This window comes from Schistocerca serialis, chromosome 3, assembly GCF_023864345.2.
Source record: "Schistocerca serialis cubense isolate TAMUIC-IGC-003099 chromosome 3, iqSchSeri2.2, whole genome shotgun sequence".
Taxonomy (NCBI): Eukaryota; Metazoa; Arthropoda; class Insecta; order Orthoptera; family Acrididae; genus Schistocerca; species Schistocerca serialis.
In genome coordinates this window covers 427,828,885-427,841,742 of record NC_064640.1, presented here as the reverse complement: position 1 = coordinate 427,841,742, position 12,858 = coordinate 427,828,885, and the positions used below count along the sequence as shown (strand labels likewise).

The 12,858-nt window shown below is 40.8% G+C and overlaps 1 protein-coding gene across 1 annotated transcript in view; it reads left to right on the top strand.

The window, feature by feature from the left end:
* The window catches only part of LOC126471629 (elongation of very long chain fatty acids protein AAEL008004-like), a 147,154-nt gene extending 145,371 nt beyond the window's left edge, over positions 1-1,783 (top strand). Inside the window, exon 9 of the mRNA XM_050099865.1 lies at positions 608-1,783. Within this exon, the coding sequence (XP_049955822.1) occupies positions 608-772 (165 nt within the window). The 3' untranslated portion in view covers positions 773-1,783. The remainder of the gene's footprint in view (positions 1-607) is intronic.
* Positions 1,784-12,858: the final 11,075 nt, after the last annotated feature.

Here is a 12,858-nt window from a genome sequence, read left to right as displayed (position 1 = left end):
AAAAGCAAAAAATATTTGTGTAAATAAAAATAATTTTTTTATATTACACGTTTTTAAATTGGAATAAAAAGTATAAAATAATTTCTCCCGCACAAATTACTAACCTCGCACAGATACTCCTGAAAATTTGTCTTTGTAAATTTTTAATAGGTAGGAGACGAGATACTGGCAGAAGTAAAGCTGTGAGTACCGGGCGTGAGTCGTGCTTCGGTAGCTCAGTTGGTAGAGCACTTGCCCGCGAAAGGCAAAGGTCCCGAGTTCGAGTCTCGGTCGGGCACACAGTTTTAATCTGCCAGGAAGTTTCAGCTCTGACAATATTTGCAAGATTTAGAACGAAAGACGTGGGGCTCATGCAGTACATAATTTATGGATGCTATTAAAAATTCAGAAGCAAACATTTTCATTATTATCTGTATGGTGTTAGAAATTTGTATAGGGCTAGGAAAAATCATTTTATACTTTTTGGTTCTAATTAAAAACGTCTTATATTAAAAATTAATGTTTATTTAAATAACTATTGATGTTTGCACTGAATGAATCTCAAAGAGCCCGTGACTCCCGTGCCACGTGTGCATGCAGTACTATATGTGATGGTGCCTTGTTGCAGACGCAGTTCATGATGATCACGGTGCACGCGTCGCAGCTGTTGTTCCGGGACTGCGGGTACCCGCAGTGGGTCGGCTACATCGTCGTGCCGCAGAACGCCTTTATGTTCGTCCTCTTCTACGACTTCTACCGAAAAGCTTACTGCGGCGAAAAGAAGAATGTGTGATGTGGGGACTTTGTGAAGTTATGCTGGACTTTGTGCGATGTTAGACCTCGGACACACTTTTGCAGCTGGCAATGCATCTCGCTTCCGGCACGATGATTGGGAGCGTTTCAAACTATCATTTCACAGCGTAATGAAATTTTTGTTTACAACGATTCTTGTCCATTTTTGTTATTTTATTGAGATTTTGTTAGTAAGGTTTTAAAGTACTTGGTAGGGAACCAGTAAATGAAGTAGAGGAAGAGATGTATTCTTCATTCCACTATGGATCAAGAAACGAACGGAACAGACCATCGCAGGGATCGAACGAAATACTGAAAAACAGAAAAAACTTTAACCACAAAGAAAAACAGTGATATTTCATGTGTATGTAAACTACTGCACAGAACTGCAAGAATCATAAAACAAGAAAAGTGTCACAGAAAATTTTAAGTGTGAACTTTTTTGTTCAGGCCTAAAGTGACTGCTTAAGACAGGGAATACAAGTAATATCCATAACTAGCAACAAATTCGTAAATTACTTGTTTACTGGCTAAATCAATGGCAAAACTTTTGGAGTATTTCAAATAACGCGAAACAATTCCCAAATAGCGATATGGATTTATGCGAAGCAGGTGATGTAACAGCTGAACCCCTGCGGCAGGTTGCGGGTATTCTTAACATGCTACGTAATTGTACAGAAAAGGTCAAAAATTCGCTGTCAGATCTTTAAAAAGCACTTCCGTAGCATTTGGTCTTGATTATGCGTAGGTGCATTCCCAACGATATTTCAGCAATCACTCCTTAAATTATGTGTAAGAAAATTATTGACAACTCGTTCCGAGGCATATATTCTAAGCATCTGGTATAGCACTTTTTTCCATTTGGGGGAAAAAGTATGAGAATGGTATTATTTTATGCCTTGAAACGAATTTTTTCAATAAATAATAGTGATAACCTATGGATATTGCTTGTACCTCACAAAATTGAAGAAAATTCGTCTTGTATTACCGAAGAGGTCTTCAAAGGCAGTAATGTAACATTTTTGTTCACAAATGTGTAAAAACATTTTTTTCGAAGATGTTACAAATTTTCGAAATAAATTATATATAAGAATACAGCATATTATTATTTAAAAATCACAATTGCTTATCTTTGAAGCGGAACACCTCTGTTTCATCCATCGAAACTTACCCCCTGGTAGAACAAAATACGGGAATTCATGCAATGGTTATCCATCGGCTGAGCATTGTGAAAGTTCATTATCGAATGGCAGTGACATACTGCGCATTGCTTATGGATAGTGGTACAAAGAACATAATACGTCAGTCAGACTCAACGAGTTGAGAGTGGTGGCAAGATCTTGCGGACTACAGAAGTGTAGAAAATGGCAAAAATTATACAAATAAAATACTTACTTTAAATTCAGTAGATGTGTGGGACGCCGTTACTTGAGATGTAGTGTTACAGTAGAATGTTGTAATTAGTCAACATAAAATACGAAGGAACGACTGAACGTGAGAAAAATCGAGAAAAATACCTAAAAAATGGTTCAAATGGCTCTCAGCACTATGGGGCTTAACTTCTGAGGTCATCAGTCCCCTAGAACTTAGACCTACTTAAACCTAACTAACCTAAGGACATCACACACATCCATGCCCGAGGCAGGATTCGAACCTGCGACCGTAGCGGTCGCGCGGCTCCAGACTGTAGCCCGTAGAATTGCTCGGCCACTCCGGCCGGCTACCTGAAAAATATTACCCAAAGAAAGAACAAGCAGGGTGACAATTTCCTACAGCTTTATTAGTCGGTTGATTAGGTAATGAGTTAAGAACACAAAGCGGTGGTACGTATAGATGCTCACTTTTGAGAACGATGGCTTATCCTTCCTTGTCATTGCCCAAACTGAGCCTGTGGTACGTCTCGGAAGATCCCGTCGTCGATGGGAAGTCAGAGAGTTAATCTTCCTTCCTAAGAACTGAATTCACGTTCTGTGCCTATGATACCATAGGTAGGCGTTCCACGTCGGCACATCAATAGTAAAGTAAAATAACTACTTTTATATCCGCCATCTTAGTTTTAGTTCTCAGTGGTGATCTGTACAGTAAATACCTTACTACTAGTGAATTATACGACTGCAGTGGTGAGCATGGGAAGTACACCCGATTACGATATCCAGTAGCTACGAGCAAAGTGAGCGACTTCTAAAATATTGTCTCTGTCCCCAGGCATTCCACAGCATGCGCCAAGACAGTGATACAACTGAAAAATTAATTTGTACACAAAACAAATGATTTACTTGCCTGATAATTACGTTTTTCAGTTCGAAATATGTTGTATTAACAAAAATATAAACAATATACTTAGGTATAACTGGTAGTGGTTACTATAAAACGTTTTTATTAATTTTAATTGACAATCAAAGTCAAACAGAGCCAGTATTGCTATAGACTGAATCGATATGTATTATCAAGCATAATTTTATTTGATTACACATACTACTAGCGTCAAAGATCTGGCATGGTGATCGTAGACATGCTGTGCCATCACTGAGAACAAATATGACAAATCCAAAATAAATATACAAGTTAGGACTTGTAAACGACTGGCACTTGAACAATTGTCCTTTTACCAGTGAACTATGACAGAACATACATATAATACTGCATTTTTATAGATGAGTATCATAAATCATCGCGGCCATAACAAAGTACCAATCATAGAGCAGGGCGGGGTACAGCTGCAGTAACTCTCAGTTGATATACAGAATGCATACATCGTTTAGTTCAGTAGTATTCTTATGTAGCTATTTATTTGTTTGTTCGTTTTTAGCAATTTTTTATTTTAAGAGTTTGTGTATTTTTCGATTGTTTGTATAGAGTGAGTTAACTCTGTACTGTAGTTTTCCGCCACTGTAAGCGATGTGCTACTTTATTTACTTTATTTCCGCGCCCTTTGAGACTTTCTTCTTCTTCCTTAATCATTTCCTGATTAATTTAGTTAGTAAATTTATTAGTGATTTTACATAATTTTTTTACTTAGTAGGAAATGGATAGTTATTGTGTTTGTTGTGTGTGGACACAAGGAGAATTGACCGCTTCTAACCCTGCAAGCAAATTACCACATACAAAAAACCAAAGCAGAAAGGGAAACGCTGTTGAATGATCAAGTACACATGCCAAGTAATTCACTGTTTACACTAATAGATAAAATAATAGAATAACGCTCCCAGAGAGGATTAATATAATAATACCATCCAATATAATAATAATACCACCCAACATCTTTACACTCACTTATCCACGAACCCCTCCACAGAACACTAAAACGAAAAGTCAAATCAGCTCTCACCAAAGCTTTCAACCACTCGCTAACAGCTAGTACATTCATATTCAACACCATACAATTAAAACCACCCACCCCCGCCACCCTCCAACACAAGAAAAACACTCTTCACTTCAGCTCATTCTCTCTCTCATAAACACACACTATATAAACATCATGAATAGAAGTATTGCCTCTCAGGTTCCTACATTTCGTCGGCATTCAAATTGATATTCCTCGAGGTCAGCCTTTCCATTCCTCTGTAAATAATTCGTGTTAGGACTTTGCAACCATGATTTATTAAACATGTTTAGGTAGTATTAACGCCTGACAGCACATACAATCATTGGAACTATTAAATCATTCTTGAAGTCTGAGGATATTTCACTTGTTTCATATATCTTGTACAGCAGTTGACATAAATTTGTCACCGCTAGGATTTCAATAATTCGGAGAGACTGTCTACCCCAGGGGACTTGATTGGGTTTGGGTCTTTCAGTGCTCTACCAAACTGTCCTGCCAGTATCGTATCCCCCATCTCATCTTGATTTATTTCCTTTTCTGTTTCCATAATATTGTATTCAAGTTCATTCTCCCTGCAAAGCCATTGTGAATATTCCTGCCACCTTACAACTTTCCCTTCTTTGCTTAGCATTACCTTGCCTTCTGAGCTCTTGATATCCACACAGCTGTTTATCTCTTCTCCAAATGTGTCTTTAATTTTCCTAAAGGTGGCAGCTATCTTCCTCATTGTCGTGCAGGCATCTACAACCTTGCTTTTGTCCTCTAGCCATTCGCGCTTAGCTATTTTGCCTGTTTATCTGCCGTCTAAAAGACCATTCACTAGCTGGATTTAAATATTTTCTCCTTTCTTCAGCTAAATTCGGTGTCTCCCGTGTTATCCAAAGGTCTTTACTGATCATCGTTTCTTTGCCCATTTGATACTCTGCTGCATTCAATACTATTTCATCTCTCAAACCTAACTATTCGTCTTCAATCGTATTTATTTCCCCTCTTTCCGTCATCGTTGCTAATGCTCCCTTTGAAACTCTCAACAACTCTGTTTTTTTTTTCAATTTATCCTGGACACATCTCTTTCATTTCCTACAGCTTTGCAATTTCTTCAGTATTAATTTGAAGTTCAAACTAAACAATTATGGTCAGAGTTCATATCAGCCCATAGAAATATTTTTCAGTTTCAAATCTGGTTTCGAAATCTGTTTCTTACCATTACATAACCTATCTGAAATCTTCCCGTACCTTGAAGGTCTCTTTCACGTATAAAACATTCTTTCACGTTTCTCAAAACTAGAGTTATCAGTGATTAAATTATGCTCTGTGCAAAATCCAACCAAGCGACTTCCTCTTTCTGTCGTTTCCCCCAGTCCGTATTCACCTACTACTTTACCTTCTCTTACTTCTGCTACGGCAGAATTACAGTCCCACGTCACAATTAAATTTTCATATCCCTTAACTATCTGGGTAATACAGACATTGTTTCAATTTCTTCATCTCCAGAATTAGTACTCATTTAAACTTGAACTATTGTGGCTTCGTGTCTATCTTGGCTACAACGCGTTCACCATATAATTCATAGCAGCTCATTGCATACCTATGGTCTTACACGTTATTAGACATACTCCTGCATTACCACCAATTTTATTTTGTATTTGTAGCCCTGTATTCACATGACCCGAAGCTTTGTCCTTCCTGCCGTCGCACTCCATTAACGCCAACTATATCTAACGTCATTCTGTCCAATTCCCTTTTTAAATTAGCGAACCTTCATCCGCGATTAAGAGATCTAATACTACATGTTCCGACCTGTTTTGTTTTTCTGATGACGACTATTTTTCCTCTACAATATATTACCGAAGCGGATGCCATCATCATTTAACCATGCAGTACTTCCGCATGCCCTCCAGAAAAATAACGGCTCTACTTTCCCCTTGCTTCCAGCCGTTCGTAATATCAGCAGATCAACATCAACATCATTGAGGCTAAGACTGCAAGGCCGTATGAGTCAATCATTCAGACTGTTGTTCTTGCAACTACTGGAAAGTCTGCTGTCTCTCTTTAGGAACCATAGGCCATAGGTTAGTCTTGCCTTTCCCCTGCCCCTCCCCCCCCCCCCCCCTCCGTTGCGGGCTGCACCTACCCTACGATGCGACAATTGGTATCGGTGAGGCACGCAAGGCACCGTATCCCCACAACATCCGTCGTTCATAGGGGGCAGCTATACTAACCAGAACCAGTGTCTCACTATGAGGTACAGGTTCAAATGGTTCAAATGGCTCTGAGCACTATGGGACTTAATATCTGAGGCCATCAGTCCCCTAGAACTTAAAACTACTTAAACCTAACTAACCTAAGGACATCACACTCATCCATACCCGGGGCAAGATTCGAACCTGCGACCGGCACGGTCGCACAGTTCCAGACAGAAGCGCCTAGAACCGATCGGCCACACCGGCCGGCTGAGGTACAAACATGCCGCAATAACGTACCTCTGCTTAACACACATAAAAACCTGAAATCCATTTCCTTTAAATTAACTGTTGCACAAACTCTGCGCTGTTTGCAACTTCCGACACAACAGTGCTTTACTATGGGTGGTCCTGTAGTAGTTGGTATGCCCCTGCCTCCCTGCGACCTTTAGATTTCCTTTCCGAGCCTACAGTTTAACCTGCACTCAGCCCCAGAGTTCATCTTTGCGTTCTACACACACACACACACACACACACACACACACACACACAAACACAAAATCATTGTCAGAGACTAAATGAGCTCTTAGTGACAAAAAAAGTTCTAGGACTGAAAGCGGACTGAATCCATACTTCCAGATATCTCAGTCTGAAAATCACTGGAGGTGGGAATGAAATTTTTAAATTCTTTTTTAGATCGTGTGAATAATGATAATCACATTCATAAAAAAGTCTGCATATATTATTCTTATGACATGTTTCTTTACGTGCGTTGCAGTAGGCGGAAATACACCAGTGAAATGTTATTACTTTCATCTCAATATTAAATCTTCTTACAGCTCTGACTGTCAAACTTGCAACTTACTCCACATGGTTTTATACGAAAATAAATCATTAAATAGAATCTCACGGTCAAATGTAAGAATACGCCCCCCTCTCGTTCTCGGGGAATTTTTAAGGTATCTCACGTCATGTAATGATAGCCCAGTATTTCTAAGTTTTTTCTGCTCTGTTACATTTCATCCCTCCTGAAAAATAAAATTGTGTAATGAGCATGAATGACAATACCTTCCTGAAAGACGTGATTTGACTGGTTAGATCAAGCAAACGTAAGTCAAGCAGATATGTAAATTTCTCGGCAGTCATTCGATAATACTGAAATAGACTTGTCGCTTCCACCCAATCCGTAAACTAAGTCTGTAATTCATCATCATTTTTTGTCGTAGTTTCTGTACATTCAAAATCTTTTACTTTGTCTTTTCTTATTCTTTTTCTTCTTCTTTCCATCTTCGTCAACGAGCATGCATGCAATACTAATCTCTACTATGGAAAAAATTATTAAGTATAATAAGTCTACGCAACATTTTTGGTAGTAAAATTTGTGGTAGATCATAAGTCAACGAGCTTAAATAAAAATACCTAAGTGCTGCGACATTTGACCGAAAAAGCTACAGAATTTCATTCGAGCAGGACGTTCCTAATGTACAATACTGGCCATTAAAATTGCTACACTAAGAAGAAATGCAGATGATAAACGGGTATTCATTGGACAAATATATTATACTAGAACCGACATGTGATTACATTTTCACGCATTTTGGGTGCAGAGATCCTGATAAATCAGTACCCAGAAAAACCACCTCTGGCTGTAATAACGGCCTTGATACACCTGGGGATTGAGTCAAACAGAGCTTGGATGACGTGTACAGGTACAGCTACCCAAGTAGCTTCCACACGATTGCACAGTTCATCAAGAGTACTGACTGGCGTATGGTGACGGGCCGGTTGCTCGGCCACCATTGACCAGACGTTTTCAGTTGGTGAGAGATCTGGAGAATGTGATGACCAGGGCAGCAGTCGAACATTTTCTGTATCCAGAAAGGCCCGTACAGGACATGCAACATGCGGTCGTGCATTATCCTGCTCAAATGTAGGGTTTAGCAGGGATCGAATGAAGAGTAGAGCCACGAGTCGTAACACATCTGAAATGTAATGTCCACTGTTCAATGTGCCGTCAATGCGAACAAGAGGTAACCGAGACGTGTAACCAATGGCACCCCATACCATACGCCGGGTGATACGCCAGTATGGCGATGACGAATACACGCTTCCAATGTGCGTTCACCGCGATGTCACCGAACACGGATGCGACCATCATGATGCTACAAACAGAACCTGGATTCATCCGAAAAAATGACGTTTTGCCATTCGTGCACCCAGGTTCGTCGTTGAGTACACCATCGCAGGCGCTCCTGTCTGTGATGCAGCGTCAAGGGTAACCGCAGCCATGGTCTCCGAGCTGATAGTGCACGCTGCTGCAAACGCCGTCGAACGGTTCGTGCAGATGGTTGTTGTCTTGCAAACGTCCCCATCTGTTGACTCAGGGATCGAGGCGTGGCTGCACGATCCGTTACAGCCATGCGGATAAGATGCCTGTCATCTCGACTGCTAGTGATACGAGGCCGTTGGGATCCAGCACGGCGTTCCGTATTACCCTCCTGAACCCACCGATTCCGTATTCTTCTAACAGTCATTGGATCTCGACCAACGCGAGCGGCAATGTCGTGATACGATAAACCACAATCGCGATAGGCTACAATCGGATCTTTATCAAAGTCGGAAACGTGATGGTACGCATTTCTCCTCCTTACACGAGGCATCACAACAACGTTTCACCAGGCAACGCCGGTCAACTGCTGTTTGTGTATGAGAAATCGGTTGGAAACTTTCCTCATGTCAGCACGTTGTAGGTGTCGCCACCGGCGCCAACCTTGTGTGAATGGTCTGAAAAGCTAATCGTTTGCATATCACAGCATCTTCTTCCTGTCGGTTAAATTTCGCGTCTGTAGCACGTCATCTTCGTGGTGTAGCAATTTTAATGCCCAGTAGTGTAAATTGGTGGGTGCAACTGCAGACCAGCCTCTGAGTAGCATTCACTCAGCTTCATGTACCGTGTCTGTGGGTTCCAAGACTGGGATTTGTGGAAGACAACTTGAACACTAATATTCGTTCTTCCAGAACAATCAGTACGACATGCTGGCCGACACAACACTGATGGGATGCCGCCCTACAACAGTGTCTGCCGTCCTCGATATATCGTTAAGGTGTGATACACGTCTGTTTATGTCTTCAGTGGTACTGTAAATGGTACCTATTGGCACCCCGCTGTGCGCTTGACCAGAATGACACTGCTGTATGCGAGGTACAAGTGTCGTTTATCAAGAGATTGTTGGCAAGTGTGGGAACATCTTAATTCGACAAGCTGAAGTCCGTCTGGAAGTGAAATTTATTAGAGGGAAACAACTTTTTGCCAGCTAGAAGACAACGGTCTGCATTTGCGTTTGCGCTGTTTCTGGAGGAGCTACCCGCCAAGTGTCTTTAGCAGCCGTGATAAAAGGCGACAAGTGAAAAGAGCTTTGAACTCTGCAAGTAGGCAGTCCTGCACAGTAAACTTTGTAGTTGATTATTGGAATCACTAACTGATTCGCACCTATCTGTAAAGGTGCCCAAGTTTCCTTTCAGTCACTCAATAGCGATGACAAACGAAGAGTTGTCGTCAAACACGAATCTTATCTTACCAACGCCAAGGCTTACGGACGTCAATAATGGTAGCCATTGTTAAAATGTGGCAATATTGCTGTAGTGTAATGTAACTAGTAACTATCCGGATGGATTAAATCTTAGTCCATCGCTAATTGAAGTTTCGTAATAACATTCCTTCAGGGTTTTCAGATCTTCATAATCTTCATAATATCACCTAGAATAACTGACCCTTAAAATAAAAATAATGAACTATAAAATTGAGTCTTATTAGTGACAGTCTTTGTTCGCATATTATTCTTTAGCAACCTCTCCAAGCGCCTAATCACATAGGGAATATCTCCACTGTTCCAAGTTCAAGAACCTTTATATCCAGTATTTGAGGATTCTGAGAAAGTATTCGACTCCATCAAACAAATCCATAAATGAAGCGACAAGAAGACTTTCGGTACATCAGAAAAGACGTTTGGGCTAACGAAGGACATGTGTTTCAAGTTCAACACAATAATATAAAACCGGTACTGAAAGTTAAATAACTTATTTCGCACTTTCATTTTAAGTGTACCTACAGTTCCTTTCCTTATGTGTGTGTGTGTGTGTGTGCGTGCGCTTTTGTGTTTGTATTTTTGTGCGTTGTTGGAAGGCGTACAAGCCGCCGAATGAGCCATTACCTTTCCGTGCAACAACAATTATTCCAGTAGTAGGTATTTTACTGTCATATGTGCACAAGCCTGGTGTAAACAGTAAACAGTACGCCATTAACGTTTGTTAAAACTAGTTCCACGTGCAACACCGTAACGTGATTACGTGCTCGTGGAACAAGCTAACAAATGAGTACACGACAAACAAGCTAATTGCTGCGGTTGCCAGTGTTACTACTGACACCGTTACAAACTAATTACGTAAGCTGAGGAACAGGACTCATTGCCTGGTTCTCCACAGAAGGAAATAGGTTTGACATACCACTACTTAAGACACGCATTTAGTACGGAACTAGCAATCGCTACTACGAAGTGCAAAGGTATGTAAATGACATACGATTCTGTTTTTAGTAGTCACTTGGAGCAACATATCATTTTAAAAGAAAGAGGAAGAGTACTCTGACAAACTTTTAAGACGTTACGTTAAAAACGTGACATCAAAACCGCCCATGTATATACAATTTCCGTATGTTTTTTTTCCACTTGCATACAGCTTTCAGAAACCCGGAACGGCCAAACCAGAGCCACTGTTGTCCATAACGTGATTCCGAATGACTGAAAAATATCGATGACGTATCGCGCATAAATAGGCAGAGAGACCTATTATTGTATAATTTCACGATTGCAGAACACCACCGGAAGCAGTCAAATCCATAAAATGTCTAAAACGATTAAAAGAGAAACTACTACGTGTAACTACCCGCGGGCAATGTAGATGCCATACTGAGATACGCCGGAAGCATCATTAGAAATTATAATCTACCCACAAAGGAGGAAGCTAACAAAACCCTCACTCGAGTAACAGTTGAACATCGTTCGTCAGTGTTGGATCCGTCCCACATACGATTGATAGAGGAAATAGAGAAGACCAAAAGAAAATCTGTGCGTTTCGTTACAGTTTCGTTTAGTAAGCACGAAAGCGTCACGGTGATATTCTACCAACTCCACTAGCAGACGCTGCAAGAGAGGCGTTCTTCATTATAGTGTGGTTTACCTCTATAGTTCCGAGAGCTTCCGTCCCTAGAAGAGTCAGCCACTAATCTGCTTCCTCCTACGTAGATCTCGCGGAAGGTTGAAATTAGAGCGGCTTACCAGCAATCGCTCTTCCCGCGAACTAATCGCTACTGAAACGGCAAAGGGGAACAATGACGGTGGCACACAAAGCATTCTCAGCCATACACCGTAACGTGACTTAATGAGTATAGATACAGGCAGATGTAGAAAGCAGCCGCAACAGCCTATTCTCTTGTGGTTGCGTAACTATGGAGACAGTAATGTGAATGTCAGAAGAGGAGCTGTGACAGTACTGTCTTCTGTATAAATGCCTCAGATTTTTCCAGCCATGTCTTCAGAAATGTTTTTTGGAATGAAAAAGATGGTGCATTAACTGAGAGACTAGATTTCTATAAGTAACGAGCTGATTGAAACTTACTTCTGCGATTGTGGTGTTCCAAAATCACTCCAGATGTATGGCCCCATAAACAAGGTCAAACACAATTCAGTCGTGAACTGAATAATAACACCTGCTTGCAAGGATTTCAGTGCAGACTGAACCTTAACTTTAACTTCCTTTCGTTAGTGTTAGTAAACACGTAGGTGCAGTGTTTATTACGCCGTACTTGTTTTAATGAAAGATTGAGTTAAAATCGCCGTCCGACATTCCTGAGTGTTGTTTCATCAGGTTTCTCCTAACTAGGGGAGGAATCATTGCTTAATTATGAAGTGTACGCTTCCTGCTCTCCTCTTTTACAGACTACATTTCTAATGAACTTGATACCAACGAGACATTACATCTCATTTTTCTTCTTTCCTCGCTTCTTTCCTTCCTTTCCTATTGCCGAGAATTTAAACTCTAATACTTTTTTCAATTAATTTTTAATATAACTGTTCTGGCATTTTTTCTGCACTACTGTTTAATAAACACTAAAGACCAAGACCGAGAGATGAGATCACAATCAGATTTTTTTCACCGATTAGGGACTTGACACTACATACGTGATTAACATTACAGACCTGTACGCGCACTACGACTGCGGAAATTCAGTACGGGATAGCACCACCATGTGCTGCAATCAGAGCCGGTAAACTTTGTGACAAGAAATCAAAGAGCGCCTGAATATGCTGCTGGGTAATACTCTGCCACGCAGTTTGAAGGCGTGTTCACAAAGTATAAACTGTGGTTCCAGGAGATCTGAACAAACAAGTTGCCGACCAACCATATCCCAAACATGTTCGACGGGCGACATGCCAGGCGAATGGGCAGGGCAGGGAAGCAGTGGTGCCTGTTGTTCTTCGAAAAAGGTTTGCAAATCGCTCGCCAACTGCAGTCGGGCGTTGT